Source organism: Jaculus jaculus, chromosome 6, assembly GCF_020740685.1.
Source record: "Jaculus jaculus isolate mJacJac1 chromosome 6, mJacJac1.mat.Y.cur, whole genome shotgun sequence".
Lineage (NCBI taxonomy): Eukaryota > Metazoa > Chordata > Mammalia > Rodentia > Dipodidae > Jaculus > Jaculus jaculus.
The window spans coordinates 37220120-37246688 of record NC_059107.1 but is presented as its reverse complement, the minus strand read 5'-3'; the positions used below and the strand labels follow the sequence as shown (position 1 = coordinate 37246688).

Genomic DNA, 26569 nt, shown 5'->3' with positions numbered 1-26569 from the left:
TTTACAGTGGATCTGACTTGCCCAGGAACGTTCAGCTCTGTGGACCACTGCGGACTACATGCTTCCGTTTATCCAAAGATCGGGTTTGACCAGGCCTATGTTTGAAAGGCAGAGCAAAGGGCAATAGTCCTTATTTGCTGGCAAAATGGATCAGGGAGGGAAGTAAAGAGACTGGTGACAGGGCTTTACTTCCTGGAGATCATGCTACTCCTCATGGGATCCTTTCCCAGGGCTGGGAGTGGCTCAGCAGTTTAAAGGAACTTGGTTGCAAAGCCTACTGGTCCAGGTTCAATTCCCAAACTACCCATGTAAGCTGGATGCAAAAAGGGGTGCAGGTATCTTGCAGTGGCAAGTGGTGTCCCCCCTCCCCCTCCCTCCCTCCCCCCCCCCCACACAAATAATAAAGGATTTTTTTCAATAGATTTTTATTAAAAATATTTTTATTTATTTATTTGCAAGCAGAGGAAGATAGAGATAGGAGAGACAAACTGAGAGTATGGACAGGACAGGGCCTCCAGCCACTGCATATGAACTCTAGATGCATGTACCACTTTGTGCATCTGGCTTTATGTGGGTACTGGGCACTCAAACTCAGGTCATTAGGCTTTGTAGGCAAGCACCTTAACAACTAAGCCATCTGTCTGGCACTTGGTTTTGATTTTTAATCTCTTCTTGAATCTACTTCATGGATCACCACTGCTGTATTGGCAGGTTTCTCCACCTCCTTCCCAGCCTAAGGAGTCTTTGCTAGAATCCTGCTTCCTGCTCTGTGTTCTCCCTTAGAAATTTCACCTCCGCTCACTTTGCAACCTTCTACTCCTAGCTCTTCTCTGAGCCCCACACCTATTCAGTTTACCTTCCCGCCCCCACCCGCCATTAACTGCTAGAACCTCCAATTCTATGTGTACACAAAACATTCTCTCTTGCGCACACTCAGCATGGGTCTGAGGACTCACCACCTGCCCTCTTCCTGATTTCCTTGTTTTTAGCAAATGGAATAAATGACAACATTCTGCCAAGAGCCCAGGCCACAAGTCCAAATTAGGGACCAGGCAGGCAAATGACCTAAGTACAGCCTAAAGAGGTGGTGAAAAGCTGCCACCACTTGGCTGATATCTGGCATGAATGAATATATATTATGAATTATATTTATATATATATATATATATACACATATATATATACATACATATATATACATACATATATATATATATATAATGAATGAATATATATTAGCTCTTCTAATTTTCTTTGTTTTTTTTTTAATTTTTATTAACATTTTCCATGATTATAAAATATATCCCATGGTAATTCCCTCCCTCCCCACCCCCACACTTTCCCATTTGAAATTCCATTCTCAATCATATTACCTCCCCATTACAATCATTGTAATTACATATATACAATATCAACCTATTAAGTATCCTCCTCCCTTCCTTTCTCCACCCTTTATGTCTCCTTTTCAACTTACTGGCCTCTGCTACTAAGTATTTTCATTCTCACACAGAAGCCCAGTCATCTGTAGCTAGGATCCCCATATGAGAGAGAACATGTGGCGCTTGGCTTTCTGGGCCTGGGTTACCTGACTTAGTATAATACTTTCCAGGTCCATCCATTTTTCTGCAAATTTCATAACTTCATTTTTCTTTACCGCTGAGTAGAACTCCATTGTATAAATGTACCACATCTTCATTATCCACTCATCTGTTGAGGGACATCTAGGCTGGTTCCATTTCCCAGCTATTATAAATTGAGCAGCAATAAACATGGTTGAGCATGTACTTCTAAGGAAATGAGATGAGTCCTTTGGATATATGCGTAGGAGTGCTATAGCTGGGTCATATGGTAGATCAATCTCTAGCTGCTTTAGGAACCTCCACACTGTTTTCCACAATGGCTGGACCAGATTGCATTCCCACCAGCAGTGCAGAAGGGTTCCTTTTTTTCCACATCCCCGCCAACATTTATGATCATTTGTTTTCATGATGGTGGCCAATCTGCCAGGAGTGAGATGGAATCTCAATGTAGTTTTAATCTGCATTTCCCTGATGACTAGTGACGTAGAACATTTTTTTAGGTGCTTATATGCCATTCGTATTTCTTCCTTTGAGAACTCTCTATTTAGCTCCTTAGCCCATTTTTTGATTGGCTTGTTTGATTCCTTATTGGTTAACTTTTTGAGTTCTTTGTATATCCTAGATATTAATCCTCTATCAGATATATAGCTGGCGAAGATTTTTTCCCATTCTGTAGGTTGCCTCTTTGCTTTTTTCACTGTGTCCTTTGCGGTGCAAAATCTTTGTAATTTCATTAGGTCCCAGTGGTTAATCTGTGGTTTTATTGCCTGAGCAATTGGGGTTGTATTCAGAAAGTCTTTGCCAAGACCAATATGTTGAAGGGTTTCCCCTACTTTTTTCTCTAGCAGTTTCAAAGTTTCCGGTCTGATGTTAAGGTCTTTAATCCATTTGGACTTAATTCTTGTGCATGGCGAGAGAGAAGAATCTATTTTCATCCTTCTGCAGATATTTATCCAGTTTTCAAAACACCATTTGCTGAAGAGGCTGTCTCTTCTCCAATGAGTATTTTTGGCATTTTTATCGAATATCAGGTGGCTATAGCTACTTGGGCTTACATCTGGGTCCTCTATTCTGTTCCACTGATCTGCATGTCTGTTTTTGTGCCAGTACCATGCTGTTTTTGTTACTATGGCTCTGTAGTATAGGTTAAAATCAGGTATGGTGATACCACCAGCCTCTTTTTTGTTGCTCAGTATTATTTTAGATATTCGAGGTTTTTTGTGATTTTCTTTGTTTTTTTTTTTTGTTTTTGTTTTTTTGCGGTAGGGTCTCACTCTGGTCCAGGCTGACCTGGAATTAACTCTGTAGTCTCAGGGTGGCCTTGAACTCACGGCGATCCTCCTACCTCTGCCTCCCGAGTGCTGGGATTAAAGGCGTGCACCACCACGCCCGGCTAGCTCTTCTAATTTTCAAGAAAAATAAAATACCTAGATTTTATGTGCACTCCAGATTTCCAAACCAAAAGAAGCTATCTCCCATAAATGGTTAAAAATATAGATCTGAGGCTGGAGAGATGGCTCAGTGGTTAAAGGCGCTTGCTGGTAAAGTCTAATGGCCTGAGTTCAACTCCCCAGTACGCATGTAAAGCCAGAGGCCTAAAGTGGTGCATGTGTCTGGAGTTACTTTGCAGGGGCAGAAGGCCCTGGTGCATCCTTACTATTCATTTTCTCAAATAAGTAAAAATGTTTTAAAAATAAAGAACTTATAAAGCAATGACTGATCAATGTGTCAAACAAAACTTTCAAAACACCTAATTATGACTTAGGTAATATAGCTTATAGAAAAACAATTCAGCAGATCATTCTATTTTCCTGCCCACCTTGTTGTAAGCATAGTTTCATTCTATACCTATGGATGGCCTTGAACTAGTCATCTTCCTAACCTTATAGGCTGTGCTACCATGTCCAGCTTAAACCAATTCATCCTAGGGGTCTAAATCATTTGTCAATTCGTCAAAGTATTAATCTTCTGATGCAGCTGTTATTAGCTTTTTGTCCCTGTAGGGTCATGACACAGGAATAATGTCACATTCTTCTAGAACCTTCCCAATTACACTGACAAACAGTCGATGGCTGTTGAAGGATTGTTTTGTAACAGGCAGTGATACTGTCTGTAGTGTTGAACCCTCTGCTTTTATAAACAGCAATTCCATTGAGAGTTTATGACCATATAATACTGAGACTTTCTGATATTCAAATTGATTGTTGAAATACCTTTTGGCTAGCTGCATTAACCTAATACTTCACAAGTCAGTGGCCAAACTTCAGGATTCAAGAAGCTGAGAGCTGAAGATAACACTGTTTGGGCATTTGTCTAATGTGCTTGAGGCTCTGAATTTCATCCTTGGCCTGGTATCCATCCACCCCCCAACAAAAAAAAAAAAAAAGAAAAGAAAAAGGACAATACATTTTCACTTTTATCATCATATACATTTTCATACCTATTAGAAAATCCAAGTTTTGCTCTGATATTCATTTTTTCAAAGTTAACCTATTATTTCAAATTTTGACAAATTATTTTATTTATTAGAGAGGGAGAGGTAGAAAGGGAAGGAATGAGGAAGGGAGGGAGAGAGAATGGGTGGACGAGAATCTAGCCACTGCGAACGAACTCCAAACGAATGTGCCACCTTGTGTATCTGGCTTTATGTGGGTACTGGGAAATCAAACCTGGGTCCTTTGGCTTTGTTGACAAGTGCCTTAACTGATAAGCATCTCTCCAGTTTACCTACTTTTATTTTACTTTTTTTTTTTTTTTGAGGCAGGGTCTCACTCTAGCTTAGGCTGACCTGGAACTCACATTGTAGCCAAGGCTCAAAGCTTCTACCTCAGCCTCCCAAGCCCTGGGACTAACGGTATGAACCACCATGCCCAGCCCAGCCATTTTTATATTTATACTTTCTTTCACTTGTTTCAAAATTTCCTTCATTTACATGTGAAACTTTTATAGTTCACTAAAATGTCATCTCTAACTAAAACATTTTAATTATTGGCATCTCCATTAAAATATAATTTATTTAAGGGAAAACACTTTAAAATGCATTTTCCAAAATGGCCAGCTATACCTTCCTCATTGTTCTTCTACAAGCTAACAAGATTCATGTTTATATTTAAAATATACTTTATCAAAAATTTAGCTTGGAGCTGGGTGTGGTGGCGCACACCTTTAGTTCTAGCACTAGGGAGACAGAGGTAGGAGGATTGGCGTGAGTTCAAGGCCACCCTGAGACTACATAGTGAATTCCAGTGAGCCTGGGTTATAGCAAGACCGTACCTCGAAAGAAAAATTAGCCTGATTTTGGAAGGGTGTCAGGTTCTGGGTTCTAATTAGAGGTTAGAGACAGTGTCTTAGGAACAAGAGTTTAACACCAGGAAAAACTGGCAGGATTGGAAGGAAAAGGGAAAGCTTTGTATCTGGAGTCAGGGAAGATTTGAAGTGCTTTCAGGAAGAGGAGAAGGGAGGGAAATCTCCATGAAGAGGACTTGCTTAGGAGTGTGGGACTTAGGGGAGGAGTTTAAGTACCCATGATTGAAGCCTAATAAACTTTGAACTCCTCTGTTGAAGTGGAGTTGGAATACTGTCTCTATCCACAGCAACAGGTGAAAACAGGTGCAGCAAAAATGCTTCACCAAGCCAGGCGTGGTAGCACACACCTTTAATCCCAGAGGCAGAGGTAAGAGGATCACTGTGTTAGAGGCCACACCCTGAGACTACAGAGTGAATTCCAGGTCAGCCTGGACAAGAGTGAGACCCTACCTTAAAAATAAATAAATACAATTAAACAAAAAGTGTTCTTATCAATTTCCATAACAGTAGGTAGGGTTTATCAGGTCCTGGGCACAGCTGAAGGGTGATGGAAAGGAGAAGCCACCTTTCTTAAAATCTAACAGGGAGATGCCTGTAGGTAAGAGCGCTTGCCATATAAGACTGAGGTGTTAACCCTAGAATTGGCAAGAATAAAGGCCACCGGCCACAAATTATGGCCAAATTGAAGAAAGCTTTTAATTGTGCGCAACAGAGCTGGTCCAGTGGCTGTCTCCCTAAGGCGGGGGTGTAGAGAGCAGTTTCTCAGGCTCCTTTATAGGGCAAAACCATAGAAATCACAGGGTAGGAGGTTTTCAGAGGCAAACAAGTGTGGTGACAGAAGCAGAGCAGCTATTATAGTTAAACTACTTCCTGGGATTTGATGAATACACCATCCTGGGAACAACAACCAGGGAACAATTTGTGGCCCCATCTCAGACACAGAAACTTAGAGAAAAAGAAAATTAACCTAGTCATTAGCTCAAAAGGGCTCTAGTTGTTAAAATGGACTCAGGTTGGCTCTTCATGAGGGTCTGATGGGAAATGAGTCCCTCCCCTAGCACCTACCCTGTATCCCAGTCCAGTGGGGAGTGGGGCTGACAATTGCTGGGGCTCACCGGTAGGCCAATCTGACCAAAAACGGCAACTCTGGGTTCAGTGAGAGACTGATTCAAGGAAAAAGACTGCAGGACACCTGGCATTGTCCTCTGATCTACACAAGAGCGGACATGGGATGCATGCACCTGCAAGACGTGTGTATATGGTACACAGACTCACACAAGGAGTACAAGAAAAGCGCCAGATTTTATTGGCTCTTCATTTCAGGCATCAGTTCCTAGTACTTCAAAAAATCCTAAGTATGCAAATATAAGAACACTGCACACTTGTTTTCCCAAAGAACCACGATGTGCTAACGAAATATTTTGATGAAGTGATTATCCTAAAGCAGTTGTTTGTGAAGACATGCAAGTTAAAACATCCAAACGTTGCTTGAGCGACCCAGGCCTACCTGCTGTGACTATTTCTCAGACGCGGCCCAACAAAAACATCCCCCCACCCCCCACCAGGTCAGGATTGAGCCACATGAACCCTGCCTCATCCAGCAGCACCCCCTTCTCCACGGCGCGTAGAAGCAAGTCTACTCAGAGTTATCACACCAACCACGGTCACAGACCCGCTCCAGAAAGCAAACTCCATGTGTTGCGGAATTCTTCTGAAAAGATCACTCCAATGTCAGCACGAGGGAAAGTAGAGGAGTTTATTTTCCGGGGAACCGAAGTTGGGACAGCTCCCCAAAGTAACTTCAGTATTAAGCTGAGATTTTACTTTCATTGTATTGTGTTCATAGCCGAGGGGAGGGGTGAGCACGCAAGTGGGCAGCGCCGCCCGCCCAGGTCCCCATAGGTCTGGGCAGCCATACAGCCCGGCTAAGACCCTGGGTCCTCATCTTTCCAGAGCCACAGGCTCGGCACACCGACTCCCCCACCGAACCCCCTATCACCCAACCGTGCGGGGGATACCGCGAACCCGCAGCGCGCGGCCCATGCGCCACCGGACCCGGCATCCTCGGCCGACGACCCTGAGCTTCAAAAGCACACCTGTCCTCAGATGCAGGGTCACACCCAGCAAGGTGGCGGCATGATTCAACAAAAGGGGTGCTCGCGCACGCCGGCAGGCAGGGAGAAACCTAGTCGAGGGGTGTGGGGAGGGGGAGGGAGGGGAAGAGACCAGGGAGCCCGGGGCAGCCGCACACTCACCATCTCGGTGTGCCCCGCGCCGACTTCCAGAGAGGCCTCGGCGCCCCGCTGCATGCTGGGAGTTGTGGTCCCCACGGAGGCAGCGAGGCGGGCGCGCGTGGCAGGAAGCGGAAGCGGTCCGTCCCTGACTCCGCCCCGCCGCCTCGCTCGCCGCCGGGTTAGCACTGACGTGTCTCTCGGCCGAGGAACCGCGCTCTAGAGTGCACCGCGTCGCGTCACTCGGAGCGGAGAGCGGCCGAAGGAGGGCGCGGAGCCTGGGCAGCCGCCGCCATGGCGAGTAAGTATCACAAGGCGGCCCCGGCGCTGCCGGGACCGGTCCGACCTCCTCCCCACCCGGGCGCCCGCGGGCCGCGCAGACCCGAACCTGGCGGAACGCGGCCTGCCCCGGCTCCCTGGGGTCCCCGCTCGGCCTCCAGCACCCCTCAAGCCCGAACCCCGCCCGCTCTCTGCAGGATCAAGGCTTCCCGGGTTAGCGCCGTAGCCTCCTTTTGTGCCCTAACGCCTTTTTTGTTTCTTCCCCCAAAGTCAAATTTCTGGAAGTCATCAAGCCCTTCTGTGTCATCCTGCCGGAAATTCAGAAACCAGAAAGAAAGGTAAGTTACCCAAGTGGCCGTTAAAAAAGGCCTCAAACGCTGGGCACTGGAAGTTCACAGTACAAATTAAAGATGGCCTCGACACGACAAATGGGAACTCCCCCTTCTTTCCCTGGAGTGTAGTGGTGTGCTGTGCCATCCTGGGCGATGTGGAAGGTTGACCTGGTTGCGTAGGAATCCCCACGAGATCATTGTGTTTTATTCGGAGCATCTTTAGTGGATGTCCCCTGGTGAACAGCGAGAGGTTTGCCTGGTCCAAAAATGGATCTGGGCAGTGAACGAATAAAGCCTAAGTTAGGATCCCAGATGGAGCTACTCTCCCTTCTCCACCTCCAGCAGGTGCAGATCATTGAGGATTTGTTTTGTCTAGGAGGTGCCTTTTGTAACTTGTTTTCAAAAGGAAAAGTCATTTAATCGTTACGAATGAAGTTGGACCTTTTAGGCTGAGGCTAAAGGTGGTTGGTGAAGCATGCTGTGAATATTTACCATGACGTCCATGAGCACACAGCTCAGCACAAGAGTGAATGTTGCCAGTGTAAGTGAGGAAAAACCCATCAGGCCCATCCACTCGCAGGGAACACTAAGATAACGTGGTGTCCCTGTTCCTTTCAGACTGTAGTCTGTGTTCACATATGTTTATGTGTGCTTGACAGCCCACATGGATACTGGGATGTACTGTACTTTTAACTTTCTGCTTAAATTAGTTTCATCTCATGTGCATGCTACTGCCGTTGATGGGCTGTTTTAAATAGCTTTACCTGCTTAAACTTAGCACATTGGAAAGGGTCTGTTTCTGAAGCCAGGCAAACCCAGGCCCTGTCTTCGCACTGCCTCTTCATAGGTCTGTGACCTTGGCCTGGTAGCTAAGTGTACTGGAAGAGGGCACTTGGGAAGTACAAAGTATAGTGGTGGCTCAGTCTGGATTAATTCGGCGAGAGGTGGGCTCTGGTGGAGGTATTGAGAGAGGAATAGACGTTTTTCTTGGGCATGTGGGAAGGAATTCCTGGCAGGACAAGAATGCACAGGCACAGTGAACAAGACTAGTGCATTTGGAAAAGTAGATTGTTAGATGTAGTTCATTTTGATTGAGCATAAAAGGCTGAGTGGTGCACTGTGGAGAAGGGCTGGGGACATGAGGATAATCTGACTGCGACTTGTCACCCGTCCATTGTCAGGGTTGATTCGGCGGGTGTCCCCTTCCTCCCTCCCTGCTCCATGTGCATTCCTCCTGAAGCTGTGTACTCAGTCAAAGAGAACAACCTTCCCCAAATAGAGGAGAACTTGTCTTCAGTCAAGGGTATAAGAGTAGCTGCGCTCCCCTTCTAGAACCTCCCAACAAGCTCTCAAAAGAAGGGGCAGACTGATCAGAACAGGAGTTTAGAAGTAAGGAAAAGGCATGGGAGATGGCTTAGCCACTTTTGCATTATAGGAAGTAATATGGTGCTAGTGAGGATGGGCTTTGGGCTGCTTTAGAAGTAGAAGATTCATAAGAGCTTAAAAATTTGGCTCTTAAATTTAGTTATAAACAAGAGAGAAGACTTACTCATTGAAGAATACAGTGTTGAAAAAATTGTCTACTTTTTTTTTTTTTTTTTTTTTTTGGTTTTTCGAGGTAGGGTCTCACTCTGGCTCAGGCTGACCTGGAATTCACTATGTAGTCTCAGGGTGGCCTCGAACTCTCGGCGATCCTCCTACCTCTGCCTCCCAAGTGCTGGGATTAAAGGCGTGCGCCACCACGCCCGGCAACATTTTTGCTCATCACATAGCTTCATCTCATGGACTGGAGATGTTGCCAGTTGTAGAGCACATGAGGTCCTGGGACAGTTACTCTCCAGCACTCCATCAAAATTCATTTCATTGCTGGCTTGCATTTCTGGTTAGTCTGAAAGGGTGTTGCCTTCCCTTGTGTGGTAGGATAACAGATGGGAAGGCCAGTGTTTGTTTGTTTGTTTGTTTGTCAGAGAGAGAACTTAAAAACATAGGTGCCCCTAGGTTCTTGTCATGGCAGTTGAATTCCAGATACATACACTACTTTGTGCACCTGGCTTTGCATGGGCACTGGGGAATTGGTCCCAGGCAGGCTGGCTTTGCAAGCAAATGCTTTTAACCACTGAGCAGTCTCTCTAGCCCCAGGGCATTGTCTTTCCATCTCTCTGTTTGCTTGTTTGTTTGAAGTAGGGCTTCACTCCAGCCCAGGCTGACCTGGGATTCACTATGTAGTCTCAAGGTTGCCTCTAACTCATGGCGATCCTCCTATTTCTGTCTCCCAAGTGCTGAGATTAAAGGTGTGCATCACCACGCTCAGCTGGGGCAGTGTTCTTGAAGGGACAAAAAGTTGTTGAACTCCCCCCAGTTGCCTGTACAGTGTCTGAGTTTTGAATTCACAGTCTGGTTTTGTGTCTTGGCAGAGGGTGTAGCACAACTCTCACAAAGGACTTGTGTTCTGACCAGACAGATAGGAGGCTGACTCAGGCTTGTCTGAGTTCATTCACTTAATATTGTCAGTCCTAAGGTGGTTCCACCTCAAAGTCCTTAGTCGGAACAAGAATTAATGTGCTTGTTATGCCTGCATGAAGCCAGCCTGGTAGTGTGAGTACATGATGGTGAAGACACTTTGAGAAGAGGAAGATTCCAGAGTTCCCACTACTAAGAGAAAGAGGCCTTGGGCAGGAGGAGCCTAGACTTTTCTAATGGTGCTTGATGTATTGAAACAATCTTGTCACATGTTTGACTATATACATCTGCTGCTGATTATAGTGAGTAGGTTAACAACATACAGCTCTCCCTGCCTCCCCAGTGCAGTGTACCTTCACAAATTGATCAGTCCCAGATGATGAGTCCAGAATCACAAGATTTTAGTTTAAACCCATCAAATGAAAAGTAATTGTTTGTATTTGGAAGACATGTCTTGTTTTGCCAGCTTCTGTCTGGAGCACAAGTCTTTGATCTTGATTCTAAACTGTTAATAGTTAGAACAGCTTTGGACTCATTCACTTCATCTGGAATTTGGGGCAGAATACTTTGCCGTTATCAGACTTATTCATTGTCTCTTAATCTGAGTAGTGGACGGACATTATCTGAGGTGGCACCTGTGGAAGTCTTCCTTGTGTGTTGCAGGAGACAGCTTTGCTATTTGGTTCTTAATGTTTTAGTACTGCTTGGTACATTGTTTAGCCTCTGATGGATGAGGAGTAGGGTCTGATAATTCAGTTGTATTTATTCGTGGAAATAACTAATTCATTTCCTTCCACAGATTCAGTTTAAGGAAAAAGTGTTGTGGACAGCCATTACCCTCTTCATCTTCTTAGTATGTTGCCAGGTAAGCCCATGCTTGGTGTGGGTAGGGATGGAGTAGGTTGGATACAAACCAGTAAGTAACACCTGTTCTCTGCTTGTCTCCAGATTCCCCTGTTTGGTATCATGTCTTCAGACTCTGCGGATCCTTTCTACTGGATGCGAGTGATTCTAGCCTCTAATAGAGGTAAGGCTCTACCCCTTTCTGCACAATGTAGGCTTGAATAGCCTCGCTTAATTACAGGCTTTGGTTTTATATAGAGCTTAGAAAGTTTGTGAGAATATATGTAGCTTTGAAAATAGAGTGGAGGATGTCAGTGTCCAGCAGTCTTTGTAAAACATAAATGTGACATGTGCTAAGAATAGTAGCTCATTCATAATGGGTTTGAATGAAATACAAAACCTGGAATAACATGATAAGTCTACACTGTGGAGACTTTAAAACATGGATAAACTAGAATACTTTTTAAATAACCAAGGTGCTGATAACTTAGGTATGATTTGCTTTCTCTGTCATCTTCATATCAGCTAGTTGTGGGGTGTTAGAACTAATGTAACTGTTTTGTAGACTCCCAACCATTCACCCTGTGAGCAGGATTGAATGTGGATGTTGATGCTGATTTGATTGACTTACTGTAGTGCAGATGAAATTGCAAACCAGAAGTATGCCACATTCTGGCACAGTGGGAAGTGGAAGTTTATTCATAGCTGGCACAGTTGTACAGACCCCCTTTTCAGGCTCTGGAAATACCTTGAATGTTATCCTTTCTCATTAAGTGATGAGAAAGCCTTCCTTATCTCTGTAAAGCTAGAGTGAACCTGCTGGTGGTGAATCAAAATGTAGACGTCTGTTCAGAGCCATATGACTTCCCTAGCAGGAAGATGCTGCCTGGCAGGCTGAATAGAAGGAATTGACCTACATTGTAGTTGTTGGTGATGGGGGGGGGGGGGTCTGTAAATTAATGCTGTTGGTAAGCTTAGACACAGTAGATTTGTTAGGGGTATTAATTCAGTGTTTGTATGCTTTTTTTGTTTGTTTGTTTGTTTTTTCAAGGCAGGGTCTCACTCTAGTCCAGGCTGACCTGGAATTCACAATGTAGTCTCAGGGTAGCCTTGAACTTCCAGGGATCCTCCTACCTCTGCCTCCCGAGTGTTGGGATTAAAGGTGTGTACCACCACGCCCAGCTCATCATATGCTTTGTTAAGCAATGCTTTATCCTTCTAAGCTAATGCTGGCTGTGTTCTGTTTCTCCTTTCCTCAAGGCACCTTGATGGAACTGGGTATCTCTCCCATTGTCACCTCTGGCCTCATTATGCAGCTCTTAGCTGGTGCCAAGATCATTGAAGTTGGTGACACTCCCAAAGACCGAGCTCTCTTCAATGGAGCCCAAAAGTGTAAGAAGATCATGCATAATGTTCCAATGTCCACAGTTGAATATAAATTTGCCCTCAAGTTTAGGGGTTAATACAGTGTGCTTTGCACTCCAACATCCGTGGCTGCCACGGCAGGGCAAAAAAAGGCTAAGAGTACCCCCAGGGTCTAGGATGGAGTGGGACTGGTAAACCACCCCTTCACTGGCCATAGTTTCTATACCAACAAGTAGGTGACATTTATGGAGAGCCCTTAGAGGACTAAAATGAAAGTCTTATTCAGCCTGGCACCTAGTGGTTGAATGGCAAGTATTTTCTTTACGGTGTTTAAAGGGATTTAGTGGAGGAGAAAGGTGACCCTCTCAATCCAGTGCTGCCACTTGCCACTCTGAGGGTGGAAGGCAGTGAGGTGGCAGTTCTGAAGGTTGTCAGAGTGGGGCAGTGCCATTTGCCTTCCCATAGTGAGAGCTGTTACTGCTCACCATGACCAGCCCCATCAGCATCTCCCAAGTTCAGCCTCTGAACTGGAATCAGTTACTCAGGAAAAGTTCTTAACTGTTTTTCTGCGTTAAGACTTAGGGCTGTTGGACTGAGCCACAGATCAGTGTGGAGAGCTTGTAGTGTATATGGGGCCCTGGGTTTGATCTTTGGCAGTGGGGATAATTTTTCTAATATATAAATATGTATGTATATATTTATATATTTCTTGAGATAGGGTCTCTCTGTAGCCTAAGATGACTAGTCTCAGGGTGGCCTCAAACTCATGGTGATCCTCCTACCTACCTCTGCCTCCCCAGTAGTAGAATTAAAGGCGTGTACCACCACTCCCAGCCTAAAAAAATTATTTATTTGAGACATAGAATGAGAACGGCTATACAGAGACCTTGTGCCACTGCAGACAAATTCCAGATGCTCACTCCATTTTGTGCATCTGGATTTACATGAATACTGGGAACTGAAACCTGGGCCACTAGGCTTTACTCTAGCCCAGGCTGACCTGGAATTCACTATGGAGTCTCAGGGTGGCCTTGAAATCACGGCAATCCTCCTACCTCTGCCTCCCTAGTGCTGGGATTAAAGGCGTGCCCCACCACGCCCAGCTCTGAGGGCTATTTTTAATGGATGCCTGAGAACATTTCACATAACAGTGTAAGTGTGAAAACTGAACAAATTCACTCGTAATCTAACATTGGGAAACAAGCCAAATATGTCAGTCCTGTTGTGCCTAAGGATGCAGTGCAATGAGCAAGAAGCAATCTGCAAGAAGCTCCATTAGGCCAGGAAAGTGATACAGAGGAAGAGACTGGGAACCAAGTTGGTGGTATTGTGGGGGTTCTGCTTTAAAGATACATCAGTGAGGCGTGGTGGCACACACCTTTAATTGCTGTGAGTTCAAGGTCAACCTGAGACTACAGAGTGAGTTCCAGGTCAGCCTGGGCTAGAGTGATACCCTACCTTGAAAAAACAAACAAACAAACAAATAAATAAATAAAGCATCAAGTACATGCTTTGATAAGAGGGGATTTGGGGAGGTTGTTTTTTGTTGTTGTTTGTTTCTAGGCAGGGTTTCACTCTAGCTCAGGCTGATCTCAAATTCTGGGCAGTTCTCCTACCTCCTGAGCACAGGTTAGATTAAAGGCATGTGCCACTATGCCCGCCGAAGAGGGATTGTTTTATCCCTAAGTTTATATTCTGCGCTGTGGACTCAGATCTTGAGTGGTGACCTTTAGTGGTATCCTGTGCATGGCTCAGCTTTGAGGCCAAGCACCAGGGCACTGCAGAGTTCTGTACCATATCCTGTCGTCGATGAGATCCAGCTGATTGCCTTCCCTAAGGACCAGATTTGCCACATGTCAACACTTCTGTTCATAGGGAAAACTAGCTTACAAAAAGGTAGAATTCACAAGTGTACTTTTGTTAAGAGATATGTGTTACTGTCCTGTATGTGGATGGCGGTACCTCTCTGGCTTCTTGGTGGGTGGGGGAGGGGCAGTGCTAACTTTGCTCTCCTCAGTGTCTGCCATTGAGGCATTTCAGCAACTCCCTCTGCTCATGTCCTATTTAATGTCCTACTTTGAGAACAAACACATTCTCTTTTGACTTCTAGTGTTTGGGATGATCATTACTATTGGTCAATCTATTGTGTATGTGATGACGGGCATGTACGGGGACCCCTCTGAGATGGGTGCTGGAATCTGCCTGCTGATCACCATCCAGGTAAGCATTGTGTTGATACCCCCTTGGAGGTTTCCCAATACTAAATCTTAACCATGCCTTAAAAGACCTGCTGAGAAGAAGCTGGAGGCTGTGGGTTTGCCCTTCTTCAGAGCAAGGCCAGAATGAATTCACTTAGCTTTCTGTTTTTACATCCAAGAGCCTGGTTATTGAGGGAGGCCAGCACTGTGTCTGTGGGGAGCATTGTTGGTCTATTTGGGTTTTCATGAGGAAGGAGACCACTGTGTATGTAGATTTTCCACTGTTTTTTTTTTTTTTTCTTTTTTACAGCTTTTTGTTGCTGGCTTAATTGTCCTGCTTTTGGATGAACTCCTGCAGAAAGGGTATGGCCTGGGCTCTGGAATCTCCCTCTTCATTGCAACCAACATCTGTGAGACAATTGTCTGGAAGGCATTTAGCCCTACCACTGTTAACACTGGCCGAGGTAAGGGCCCTGGGTGCCCCAGACAAATCATGTCTGTGATAGGTGCACACTTTGGAGTTTACTCTGTGCATCTGCTAGTTTTTAAACATAGGCCAGGGCTATGCTCATAGCAGTAGCAACAGGAATGTTTTGTGTATCTCCTTGACACCTGACCTGCCAGAGTGTAACTGTGGTGGCCTTGTCAGCACAGCCAGAATGCCTGCTGGGAGGGTAAAGCACTTTAGCAAGTTGCCTTCCAGTGTGCATGTCAGTCATGTCCACCTTGTTGAACATCCTTATACAATCTCTGAAGATTTTGGCAGTTTCTTTCAGTAAATTTTCTAGAGATGGAATTTACAAACTAGACTATTTTTTTTTCATACAAGGAGCAAGTTTGACAAGAGGCTTGAGCTTGACTCAGAGCCTGCTGTTCCAGTTAGTGGTCTGTAGGTGGCATTGGGCACATTCCCCTCTTTATAATCCTGTTGCCAGGTTTAAATGAAAAATAACCCATCCTAGCACTACTGAAGCTGAGGGTGGGGGTTCTTGAGTTTGAGGTCAACAGGACTAAATAATGATATTGTGTCATAAAACCCAAAGCTGAGGGTGTAGTTCAGTGTTGATTCTTGCCTAGCATATACAAGACCATGGGTTTGTTCCCCAGCACCACAAAGTAAAAGAAATTACATGAGGGCTTGGTGGTTAAGGCATTTGCCTGAAAAGCCAAAGGACCCAACTTCAGTTCCCCAAGACTCACATAAGCCAGATGGACAAGGGGGCACATGAGTCTGGAATTCATTTGCAGTGGGTGGAGGCTCTGCCACACCATTCTCTCTGTGTCAGTCTCTTTCTCTCTCTCAAATGAAATAAAAAATATTTTTTAATAAAAGAAATTACATGATACTAGACTCATAGTAGATGGAAGTCAAATATTAGTGGTGCTATGTTATATCCACAGAGATGTAGACATCTTGTGACAGTGATTTTTTTTCTTTTTTTTATGACAGTGATTTGGATAAAAATTTATAAACATACAAGGAAAGTCTTAGATTGAAGTTTAGGAATAGAGCATTGGAAAGATGGCTTAGCAGTTAAGGCACTTGCCTACAAAACCTAAGAACCCACATTCAAATCTCCAGGTCCCACATTGCCAGCCACAGTGATGCAAGTGCACAATGACGCACGTGTGCCACAAGTGGGTGTATGTGTCTGGATTTCATTCACAATAGGCTGAAGGTCCTGGCACGTGCTTCCCCCACACCACCACCACTAATTTCTCTGTCTCTCAAAAATAAAAGTAATTGGGTCTTAAGAGATGACTTAACAGTCAAGGTGTTTGCGTGCAAAGCCAAAGGACCTAAGTTCAGTTCCCCAGGACCAACATAAGCCAGATGCACAAGGTGGTGCAAGCATCAGAGTTTGCTTACAGCAGCTAGAGGCCCTGGTGTACCCATTCTCTCCCCTTCCCCACTCCCCTGCCTCTTTCTCTCTAGTACTCTTTTTATTTTTATTTTTTTATTTATTTGTTTGTTTGTTTGTTTGTTTATTTATTTTTGGTTTTCCAAGGTAGGATCTCACTCTAGCCCAGGCTGACCTGGAATTTACTATGAAGTCTCAGGGTGGCCTCAAACTCACAGTGATCTTCCTACCTCTGCCTCCCAAGTGCTGGGATTAAAGGCGTGTACCACTACTCCCAAGCTTCTCTCTCCCTCAAATAAATAAAATATTTTTAATAAATAAAATATTTTTTTTAAAGTAAAAGTATGAACATTAAGAGAAGTGCTTACTGGGCAGTTTGATGAGCATAGTATGTACATTTAGCCAGGCAGCAGCAGATGTTGCACCCCTAGAGCCCTGTTGCAGGTTTTCATTATCAGGGATTTATTCCCTCCCATGGAGCAGGCCTCCAGTAAATTAGAGGATGGTTGGTTTCTCCCATAACAGACATGCCACTATTGTACCCATTGGCTCATTTGGCATGGCTGGCCAAATAGAAGGCTTGTAGTGTCAATTGTTGAATATCTTCACTGGTGATTTATCTCTCTCCCATTGAACTGCATGCAGCATGGCTTTTTCTAGCTTTCTGTCAGCAAGGTCTATATGGAGGAGGTTTTCGGCTTAGCTCCAGCAGGATTTCTCAGTGACCTTGTAGCCCAGGTTTGTGGAGTCTTTAGCAGTAGGGTCTTAACAGCTATTCCTGGGCCAAGAGCCTTGGCAATGGCCTGTAATGTTTGGGGGATATCAGGAACCTCCTTGGCCAACAGCTCACAGGAAGGTATCCCATCCTTGGCACTGAAAATTTTCTAGTAACAATCTATGGCTCGTGAGTGTTCCATTGTCCAAAAAAGTAGATTTCCATATGACTTACTTATATCATCTTAGATTTTGATTTGCACCCTTTACTCAATCTCGTCCCTTGACCTCACTTAGGCCTTTTCACTCCCATTAATCTGTTCTACTGACATGTATACAATACCATCCTATTCAGTCTCCCTCCCTTTCTATTCCCTTTATATTTCGTTCCTAGTTTACTGGCCTCTGATGCTGAGTTTTCTTTCTACTTACATAGAAGTCCAATCATTTATAGCTAGGATCCACATATGGGAGAGAACATGTGACATCTGATCTGGCTTTCTGGGCCCAGATAACCTCACTAAGTATAATACTTTCCAGATCCATCCATTTTTCTGCAAATTTCATAACTTCATTTTTCTTTACCGCTGAGTAGAACTCCATTGTGTAAATGTGGCACATCTTCATTATCCACCCATCAGTTGAGGGACATCTAGGCTGCTTCCATTTCCCAGCTATTGTGAATTGAGTGGCAATAAATACGGTTGAGCAAGTATTTCTAAGGTAATGAGATGCGTCCTTAGGATATATGCCTAGGAGTGCTATAGCTGGGTCATATGGTAGGTCTATTTTTAGCTGTCTTAGGAACCTCCACACTGATTTCCACAATGGCTAGACCAGATTGCATTCCCACCAGCAGTGTAGAAGGGTTCCTCTTTTTTCACATCCTCGCCAGCATTTATGGTCATTTGTTTTCATCATGTTAGCCAATCTGACAGGAGTGAGATGGAATCTCAACATAGTTTTAATCTGCATTTCCCTGATGACTAGGAATGTAGAACATTTTTTTAGATGTTTATATGCCATTTGTATTTCTTCTTTTGAGAACTCTTAGTTCCATAGCCCATTTTTTAATTGGGTGGTTTGATTTCATATTATTTAATTTTTTGAGTTCTTTGTATATCCTAGATATTAATCCTCTATTAGATATATAGCTGACAAAGATTTTCTCCCATTCTTCAGGTTGCTGCTTTTTTTTATTTTCAGTGTCCTTTGTTGTACAAAAGCTTTGTTAATTTCATGAGGTCCCATCAGTTGATCTGTGGTTTTATTGCCTGAGCAATTGGGGTTACATTCAGAAAGTCTTTGCCAAGACTAATACGTTGAAGGGTTTCCCTTACTTTTTCCTCTAGCAGTTTCAGAGTTAGGGTTACAGTTAGGATTTTCAAGTTAGAGTCTCACTGTAGCTCAAGGTGGCCTCAAACTCACAGTGATCCTCCTATCTCTGCCTCCTGAGTGCTGGGATTAAAGGCGTGCACCACCACACTTGGCTGCTGTTTGTTCTTTAAATCACTAAATATGTCATTCACTTAGAAGAGTCTTTTGAGAAATACGTTTACATATTGTCTTGGAATTCAATTCAGAAACAGTTCCTGGCCCCCAGAGAGCGTGTAATCCTATATGGAGGAAAAGGCCACTGCATACATTTTAGGAAATCCAAGGCAAATTGGAAGACTGGGGCCAAGACTTGATAGACATGGACACATAAAAGCACAGTTGGTGTTCAGGTATTTTGTTAAGACCACCTGATCTTGATAGGGGCAGGGGTGCCTGCATTAGAAATGATAGAAATAGGGAGTAAGGTGTGCTGGCCAGTCAAGACTCAAGAACAGACAGGGAGGGTCACAGGGTCGCATTGCATTCTGGAGCAAGATGTGGAATGTGATATATGGGGAAAAGCCAGGCTGTGATGTAGGATGTTAGGGAAGATGTATGGGATATGGGGTAGAGGTGGCATGAGGACACAACTGAGAAGTCAGTGTAGGGTTGCCGCCATGGCTGGGCCTTGAGAGGTACACTTGAGAAGGGATATTCCACAGCTACCTTGTGAAATAAGTGGTGTTAGAGGGAGCTGAGGATGGTGCATACAGGTAGCATGCAAGAAGGACAAAGCAATATGCAGAAGGCACATGGTTTTTGTAGCCAGGACTGTTATAGCGTGGCTCGGGACAAGGGAAATGGGTTGAAGGAAATTCAGGGACTCAGCTGCTTCCCTGGGAAGTGGGAAAGACCCAGGTCTGGGGTGTGGGTGGGGACTGCGTGGGTATGGAACATTGCCCCTGCGGTGATTCCAGCACATGGAGACAACCCTGTTCCCAGAGATTCAGCATATCGATTGTGAACAATTGATAGAGAGCTGGGATCTAATGTTGGCATTGCTTTGCCTCATCCTTCATTCCCAGATACTTCCCAGCTGCCTCCTTAGTCTTGGGCATGGTGGTTACAAACTTAATCTACTATCCCAGTAAAACCCTAGTGACAGTTGAGCAGAGTCCTCATAGGTGAGGGAAGCAACCAGCAGTGCATAGGCTTCAAGGTAAGGACTGTCCCGATGTGTGGTCAGAGGAGGATGAGGGCAGAGCATTCAGTGGTGAGCTCAGGTCACCAGTAGGGGGAGTGTAAGTGGTTCCCTTCTGGGCTTTTGCCTCTATAAAGTAAAAGGTTTATCCTGACTCCATGTCCCTTAATTTTAATAAAAAGAGACAAGCCATTGTGTCATGGCTAAAACATGGGGAGGCTGGTGGGCTCATGGGCAGTCCTCTGGTCTCCTCTGGCACCCTGCTGCGGATGCCTGGGCCCCTCCCTGCAGCCCTCAGTAGCCCATTCTGCTGCCAGGCCTGCTTCTGCACATCTTGTGGTCAGGACTCATGCTGATACAAATGGTGTTATGCCCGCTTGTAGAACTGAGTGTAGAGCAGACAGCCCAAGTCACTCATGGAGTAAGCCCTTCCCAAGACTTGGGATACATGTGCTCTATTGCTGGATTTCTAGGAAATTCTTTCTTTGCATTTTGGTCACTGAGAAGCTGGGAGGCAAAGTGAGCTCTTAGCTCTTCCTTCACATTTGTACCTCTTCACCCACAGGGATGGAATTTGAGGGTGCTATCATCGCATTGTTCCATCTGCTGGCCACGCGCACGGACAAGGTCCGAGCCCTTCGAGAGGCGTTCTACCGCCAGAACCTCCCCAACCTCATGAATCTGATCGCCACCATCTTCGTCTTTGCTGTGGTCATCTATTTCCAAGTATGTCTAGAAGTGACCATAGGAGTTCTAGTTTTTGTTTTGTTTTTGTTTTTTCCTGAGGTAGGGTCTCTCTAGCTCAGGCTGGAGTGACCTGGAAGTCACTAGTCTCAGGATGGCCTCGAACTCACAGCGATCCCCCTACCTCTGCCTCCCAAGTGCAGGGATTAAAAGCGTGCATTAACATGCCCGGCTGAGTTCTGCATTTTAAAGTGGTAAAACTCTTCACCTGTACTGCTGTCCCCCAATCTTCAGGAGTTGTTTTGGTCAGCGTCTCTGCCTGGCAAAGGGCCCTTCTGCTTCTGTGCCTGCTGATAAGTATGTTAGTCTTCTTTACCTTGCTTCTGACTGAGCATTGTGCTTTTTTATCCAGTTGTGATTTTTATATTCACTGAAAGGTGTTAACAGCAGTTAGCCAGGCTTGGTGACACACACATAACACCAGCACTCAGGTGGCAGAAGCAGGAAGATCAAGAGTTGGAGGCCAGCTTGGCCTACATAGACTTTGTTTCAAAAGGCCAAAAAAAAAAAAAAAAAAAAAAAAAAGGACAGCAAAGGGGCATGGGCCCTCACACTCTGTCAGAACTTGGAGTTCTGTGACAGAACCAACACCACATGCCACCTTTCTTGTGGCCAACCTGATAGCCCCAGTCACTCTGGTCCATGTGTTGTGCCTACCACAGGGCTTCCGTGTGGACCTGCCAATCAAGTCGGCACGTTACCGAGGCCAGTACAATACCTACCCCATCAAGCTCTTCTATACCTCCAACATCCCCATCATCCTGCAGTCCGCCCTGGTGTCCAACCTGTACGTCATCTCCCAGATGCTGTCAGCACGCTTCAGCGGCAACCTGCTGGTCAGCCTGCTGGGGACCTGGTCGGTAAGTGCTGCTGCTTGGGGTGGCATCGTCTGCTAGTGTGGCTGGTTGTCTTAGCTTGTGACTAAGTATGTCACCCAAAGATCTTTCCTGACTGATCTTTCAAGTGACGCAGCACGTGAAACTATCCATTCGACAAGAAAACTGCCCACGGGCACAAAGCTGACAAGCGGCTGTGGTCTGCGCCGCAGCGCATGCAAGCAGCACCTACATGCTTTCTACTTCCGCTTCCCAGGACACTTCCTCTGGAGGCCCGGCACGTGCCTATCCAGTTGGTGGCCTGTGCTATTATTTGTCCCCTCCGGAATCGTTTGGCTCTGTTTTGGAAGACCCTGTTCATGCAGTTGTCTACATTGTATTCATGCTGGGCTCCTGTGCATTCTTCTCCAAAACATGGATTGAAGTCTCAGGCTCCTCTGCCAAAGATGTAAGTATCTGGAGGCATTTCTACTAGACCAAGACCAAGGCTGTTGGACTGCCATTTCATAAGAATGACTAGCAGGTGCATCGTTCCCTTAGGTGGGGCAGTTTAGAGATATTAAGGACCATAAATGAAGCACAGCAGTGAAGACTTGGACCCAAGCTAAAAAATAGATTTTGCCACATGAGCACTTTGCAACAGGTGTAAAGTCCTCTGGAAGTCACCGGGCTGTGAGAGAAATCTGTTTGGCTCTACTGTGACACGCCTGCCTTCCTTAGCATCTGGCTTAGACAGCCTTCCACTCTTATCCTGCAGGTTGCCAAGCAGCTAAAGGAGCAGCAGATGGTGATGAGGGGCCACCGAGAGACCTCCATGGTACATGAGCTGAATCGGTGAGTGTGCCCCGCCCCACCCCACTCCCAAGTCCTAGACAAGGAACATCCTGAGAGGCCGCAGAGTCTTCTGGTCCACCCTCACCCTCCAACATAGGATAGATAGGGTCCTAAGGCATTACAACCCCTCTGAAAAAGAGACCACAGGGGAGGGATAAGGCAGCTTATGGCCAGGGAGCATGAGATGGTGTGGGGAAGCCTAAGAAAGCAGTATTGGCTCAGGCTCATCATGGCTGAGAGATCCCAGAGCAGGTCACCCTCTGGCAGGTCCTAGCACCTGAACACAGACTAGGGCCCAAGGCTAAGGCAAAGCTGGGCCCACAGGGGATAGTTGGTGGTGAAGTAGGATGGTCAGTGCATGGAAATGAACCAAACCAGAGGCTAGAGGAGGCCAGAGATCACCAGGCTGCTGGAAGAAGCTAGACCTTGTGTGGGAGAGGAGGGAGCTAAGAAGAGGCTTCCCCGGGCACTGTGGGTCTCATGTTGCTGCCATGGTTAGGAGCAGCTGCTTGGCAGGTAGGAAGTGCCTTAGGCTTTCTGAGCACAATCTGCCCAACTGCAGCATTCTTCCACAGTCACTCAAAAACCACCTCATGGAGAGACATGAGCAAGGCTGTTCCTGCGAACAGTTGACAAACCAGTTGTCAGTCAGTTTATCCTATGGGCTGCCTGAAAGAACCACCACAGGGCAATTAGAGATGAGAGTTTTGTGTCATTTACCAATTACCACCCTGGTAGCACAGCAGGCCATTTACTTCAATTCCATAGGCTAATCCTAGCATCAGTGCTCAGGAGAAATGTCTTACCTACCTTAGCATATTCAGAGTATTATTTCTGCTTGTAACTAACATAGAAAAATGACATTTTACATTTTTTGCTTTCAAGCTATTTAAAATCTTGTGTTTGGATTGGGACTGGTCATGCACCCCCAGTCCCATGTGGCCAGCTTGGTGGGTCTGTTTGGAGCTTAACCAGCGGCATGGAGTAACAGCCTTCCCATCCTCAGGTACATCCCCACAGCCGCAGCCTTTGGTGGGCTGTGCATTGGGGCCCTCTCTGTCCTGGCTGACTTCCTGGGTGCAATCGGGTCTGGAACCGGGATCCTGCTGGCAGTTACCATCATCTATCAGTACTTTGAGATCTTCGTCAAGGAGCAGAGTGAGGTCGGCAGCATGGGAGCCCTTCTCTTCTGAGCCTTGTCTGCCCATGGACCAGAACAAGAAAGTGGGCTCTTGGAACTACCCAGGAAGGGAGCTCTTAACCACCAGAGGGTGCTGCATAACATGGGGACTTTTTGTTTAGGAATTTTGTTTTTAATACCCTTTCATTCCACTGTTAAGTGTAGACATTTTCCAGTTTGAAACTTTGCTTTTTTATTTTGGCAATGGTCAAAAAACCTGTAGAAGTGACATGTTCAGCTGACTGCCAGGATGGATGGTAACTGGTTGTCCCCAATGTCCCTATTACTTTTGTTTCAACCCTTGCACCATCTCAGTGCCTCAGCTGCAATGTCTCAGCTGCCCCTAAGGCAGTCTGAGGCCTGGTTGGAAGCACAAACACTGAGCCGTGTGCAGACTCTGTGTTTTCTGGAGACATGGCCGTGAGGAATTTCACGAGCATGCCTCCTTTACTATCAGGGTGGGAACATCTGGCTTAGAACTGTTTCTATGTAAGACAGCATTGTTTTCCCTTTTAAAAGTAGGCTTTCTTAGGACTGAGCTGCTTCTAATGGAGAGGGATGAATTACCTGGAGGCTGGGCCTTCCCTTAAGCTCCTGTGTGTGCTATAGGTTTGTGTACAGATGGGCCTAAAGGTGGGGAACCAGCAAGCTCTTCCTGTTCCCAGGCTTCCTGTTACCTCTTCCTTTGGGGCCAGTCAGCTTGTATGTTCTAGTAATGTAAGGTCAGGCTTACTGGATTACCTTCTAGAGCCTGGCTGAGCTAGGAACTGTGTGTATGTACAGAATGCCTGCAAGACCCTCTCCTGTGCTTGCTCCTTCCCACTTCCCTCTAGGGAAGGGAGCACCTGTGAGGGTCACTGCAGTCAGACCCCGAAGACAAAGGCTTTGTGTTGGCACCTCTTCAGTCTTCCCTCTCAGAACTTCCTGCTCTGGAGTTTAGAATTTTCTTACTGTCCTTAGGACCAAATGCAGAATGGCTCAGGATTAGTAGCTGGGTCAGAGTCTCATAGGAGAATTTTCTCACAATCATGTCTGGAATAAGGTTGGGGAGGGGGTGACAGGTGACATCAGTCTGGAGGTTCAGACCCTCTCAGGCTTGTAAGTAGCCCCTTCTCAAGACCAGTGCTGCCTGGCTGTGAGGGCTACAGGCTAGGGTCTAAGATCAGGCCATTAGAGATGGTCAGCTGACCTTTGGGTAGAGGAGGGACCAGGGTGTCCTCATGAGTGAAGATGTCAAGTGCAGCATGCAGGGCGACAGCACACCAGCAGCCCCTCAACCAGGCCCCGCCACACCTCAGAGGAGCAGGTGATCTCCCTGAGTCAGGCCCCTTAGAGGATCTTGCTGGCTGTGTCAACCAGCAAGCAGAAGGTTAGGGACAAGAAGCCATTTAGCCACTTGGCCCTGACACCCACAGGTCAGCAGCAGGGCCACAATGGACCATGTCTCTTGTCCATGGCCCAGGGCTCACACTGTATCACACGTGGCCTTGTCTAGACCCAGTCCTGAGCAGAGGAGCCTGACACCTTCTAGTCCACAGGGTCCTCCTACTGTCCCTCCTCTGCCACAGAGCGGCAGGGCCTCCCTGCCGGCCCTGAGAACTCCAGCCTCAGGCAGGCAGGTGCAGAGTCCCTAGCTCTGGGCTGTGCTATGGAGTGCCAGGTCGGGAGGAGTCCCCAGGCTCATACCTGTGGTCACTAGGTGGATGAATGGGGCTGGCCTGTCTTCCAAGGGACTGTCACTGTGGACACCAAATTGGCTTAGCTGAGACACAGTGTGTAAACAGCAAATAAAACTGACTTTTTATAACCTGCGTGGTCATGGTGTACTTTGTGGAAAGGCCAGTGAAGGCAGAGGTGGGTTTGGGTATATGGAAAGCCTTGCTGGAGCTGCCAGTGCCCTTGTGAGTCTCCTCAGATGCTCTGCCTAGAGTGCTGCTTGCTTCCTAGTGACTGATATGCCTCACACTCCCACACCAGGGGTGGGGCAGCAGAAGCCCAGTGCAGGGCCAGTATCACCAGTGCCCTGGCACCAGGATGTCATAGTGTATGTCTAGGTGCTGGGGAGTGCTGACTTCCTGAGGAGTGAGCTTGGCTGTGCGGCTGGCTGGGGACCAAACAGCAGAGGGTCTGATTGTTGCTGGCCCTAACCTGGTGGGCATCAGTGGCCCTCGTGGTATCCCCTGAACTAGCCTTGCCCCAGGCCCTATGTCCATGTTTACCCTTGCCAGCTTGGTATGGTGCTTTCCCAGCAGCTCTTGAGGAACAGATGGCAAGATAGTTCTCATACAGGACTGTGGACGATGGGAGAACAGGGCCCAGCAGGGTGGTTCCGTGCTGCTCTGTGCATTTTAGACCTTGGAATATTTCTGCTCTTGTGTGGTATTAGGCTGGGGTATGTTTTACTAATTGATTTGTTGGACACATATGTGGCCTGGCAGAGCACTCTGTAGGCTTCCAGAAGCCTGGAAGAAAATTCCTACACCAGAGAGGCACTGAGCCTCTCACTGCCTGACGTCTTGGATCTGTCTGCAGGGCCAGAGGGCAGGCATCAGAGCCCACTTTATTTGCAACTGCTGTGGCTCAAAATGCTGCTTGGCTTCTGTGCCTTGCCATCGCCCTGCAGGCCAAGCTTGCTGCTGTTCCCACAAACCACTAGCTGCCAGGCAGGGAGGAAGCTGCTTATCCTACTTTACCTTAGTAAGGTAAAGTCCAAGGAAATGTCACAGGGACAGCCCCAGGCTACCCTCTGACCCCCAGCTTGCCTGAGGACACTTCTGCTGGGACCTAGTTGGGGCCAGAGGATCTAGGTGAACCTCTGGGTTCCCCATGCTACCTGCTACCCTACTCCTATGCCTCACTCCTTCCCACCACCTCCCTCCAGCCCAGATGCCTGTCAGCTTATACCTTCAGGCCACACTGGCCAGGTCTGGCCTGGACAGCGTCCTTGGGAGGCTCAGTGGAGAAGGCCAGCGAGCCGTGTCTTACCCCAAGAACCAGCAGCAGGCCTCAGGAAGTGCACATTTTCCAGTGACAGCAAACACCCAGCCTGAACTTTGACGCCCACCAGTGTTAGTCTGGAGAACCATGGCGGGGCCAGTGTCACTTCTCTGCCCAGTCCCCCGAGGCGTCACCTACCAGCAGACAGCCCCATGCGTAAGTGGAACAGGAGTTGCTTCTACCCTGGGAGCTCACATCAAGGCCCAGCAAGAATTTCTGCCACCTGTGTTCCCTGTCTGCCTGACAGATGCCAGTGCTCAGGCCAGAAACACAGCCCTGTCAGAAGGAAG

The 26569-nt window shown here is 46.5% G+C and overlaps 1 protein-coding gene across 1 annotated transcript; it reads left to right on the top strand.

Annotated features, from left to right (window-relative positions):
- The first annotated feature begins 7276 nt into the window (after positions 1 to 7276).
- On the top strand, positions 7277 to 25089 carry Sec61a1 (SEC61 translocon subunit alpha 1). Its single transcript, XM_004665117.2, has 12 exons — positions 7277 to 7418; positions 7667 to 7734; positions 10988 to 11053; positions 11137 to 11215; positions 12292 to 12423; positions 14507 to 14616; positions 14905 to 15058; positions 20254 to 20414; positions 21095 to 21292; positions 21525 to 21716; positions 22026 to 22102; positions 23109 to 25089. The coding sequence occupies exons 1-12, from the start codon at positions 7412 to 7414 to the stop codon at positions 23293 to 23295; spliced, it is 1431 nt and encodes a 476-aa protein (XP_004665174.1). The 5' UTR covers positions 7277 to 7411; the 3' UTR covers positions 23296 to 25089.
- Positions 25090 to 26569: the final 1480 nt, after the last annotated feature.

What these genes read in the sequence shown, in the direction of transcription:
- Sec61a1 (XM_004665117.2), top strand. An exon ending in CTGTGGTCATCTATTTCCAA is followed by an intron (nt 20,415 to 21,094) that starts GTATGTCTAGAA and finishes TGCCTACCACAG; the next exon opens with GGCTTCCGTGTGGACCTGCC. An exon ending in CAGGCTCCTCTGCCAAAGAT is followed by an intron (nt 21,717 to 22,025) that starts GTAAGTATCTGG and finishes CTTATCCTGCAG; the next exon opens with GTTGCCAAGCAGCTAAAGGA.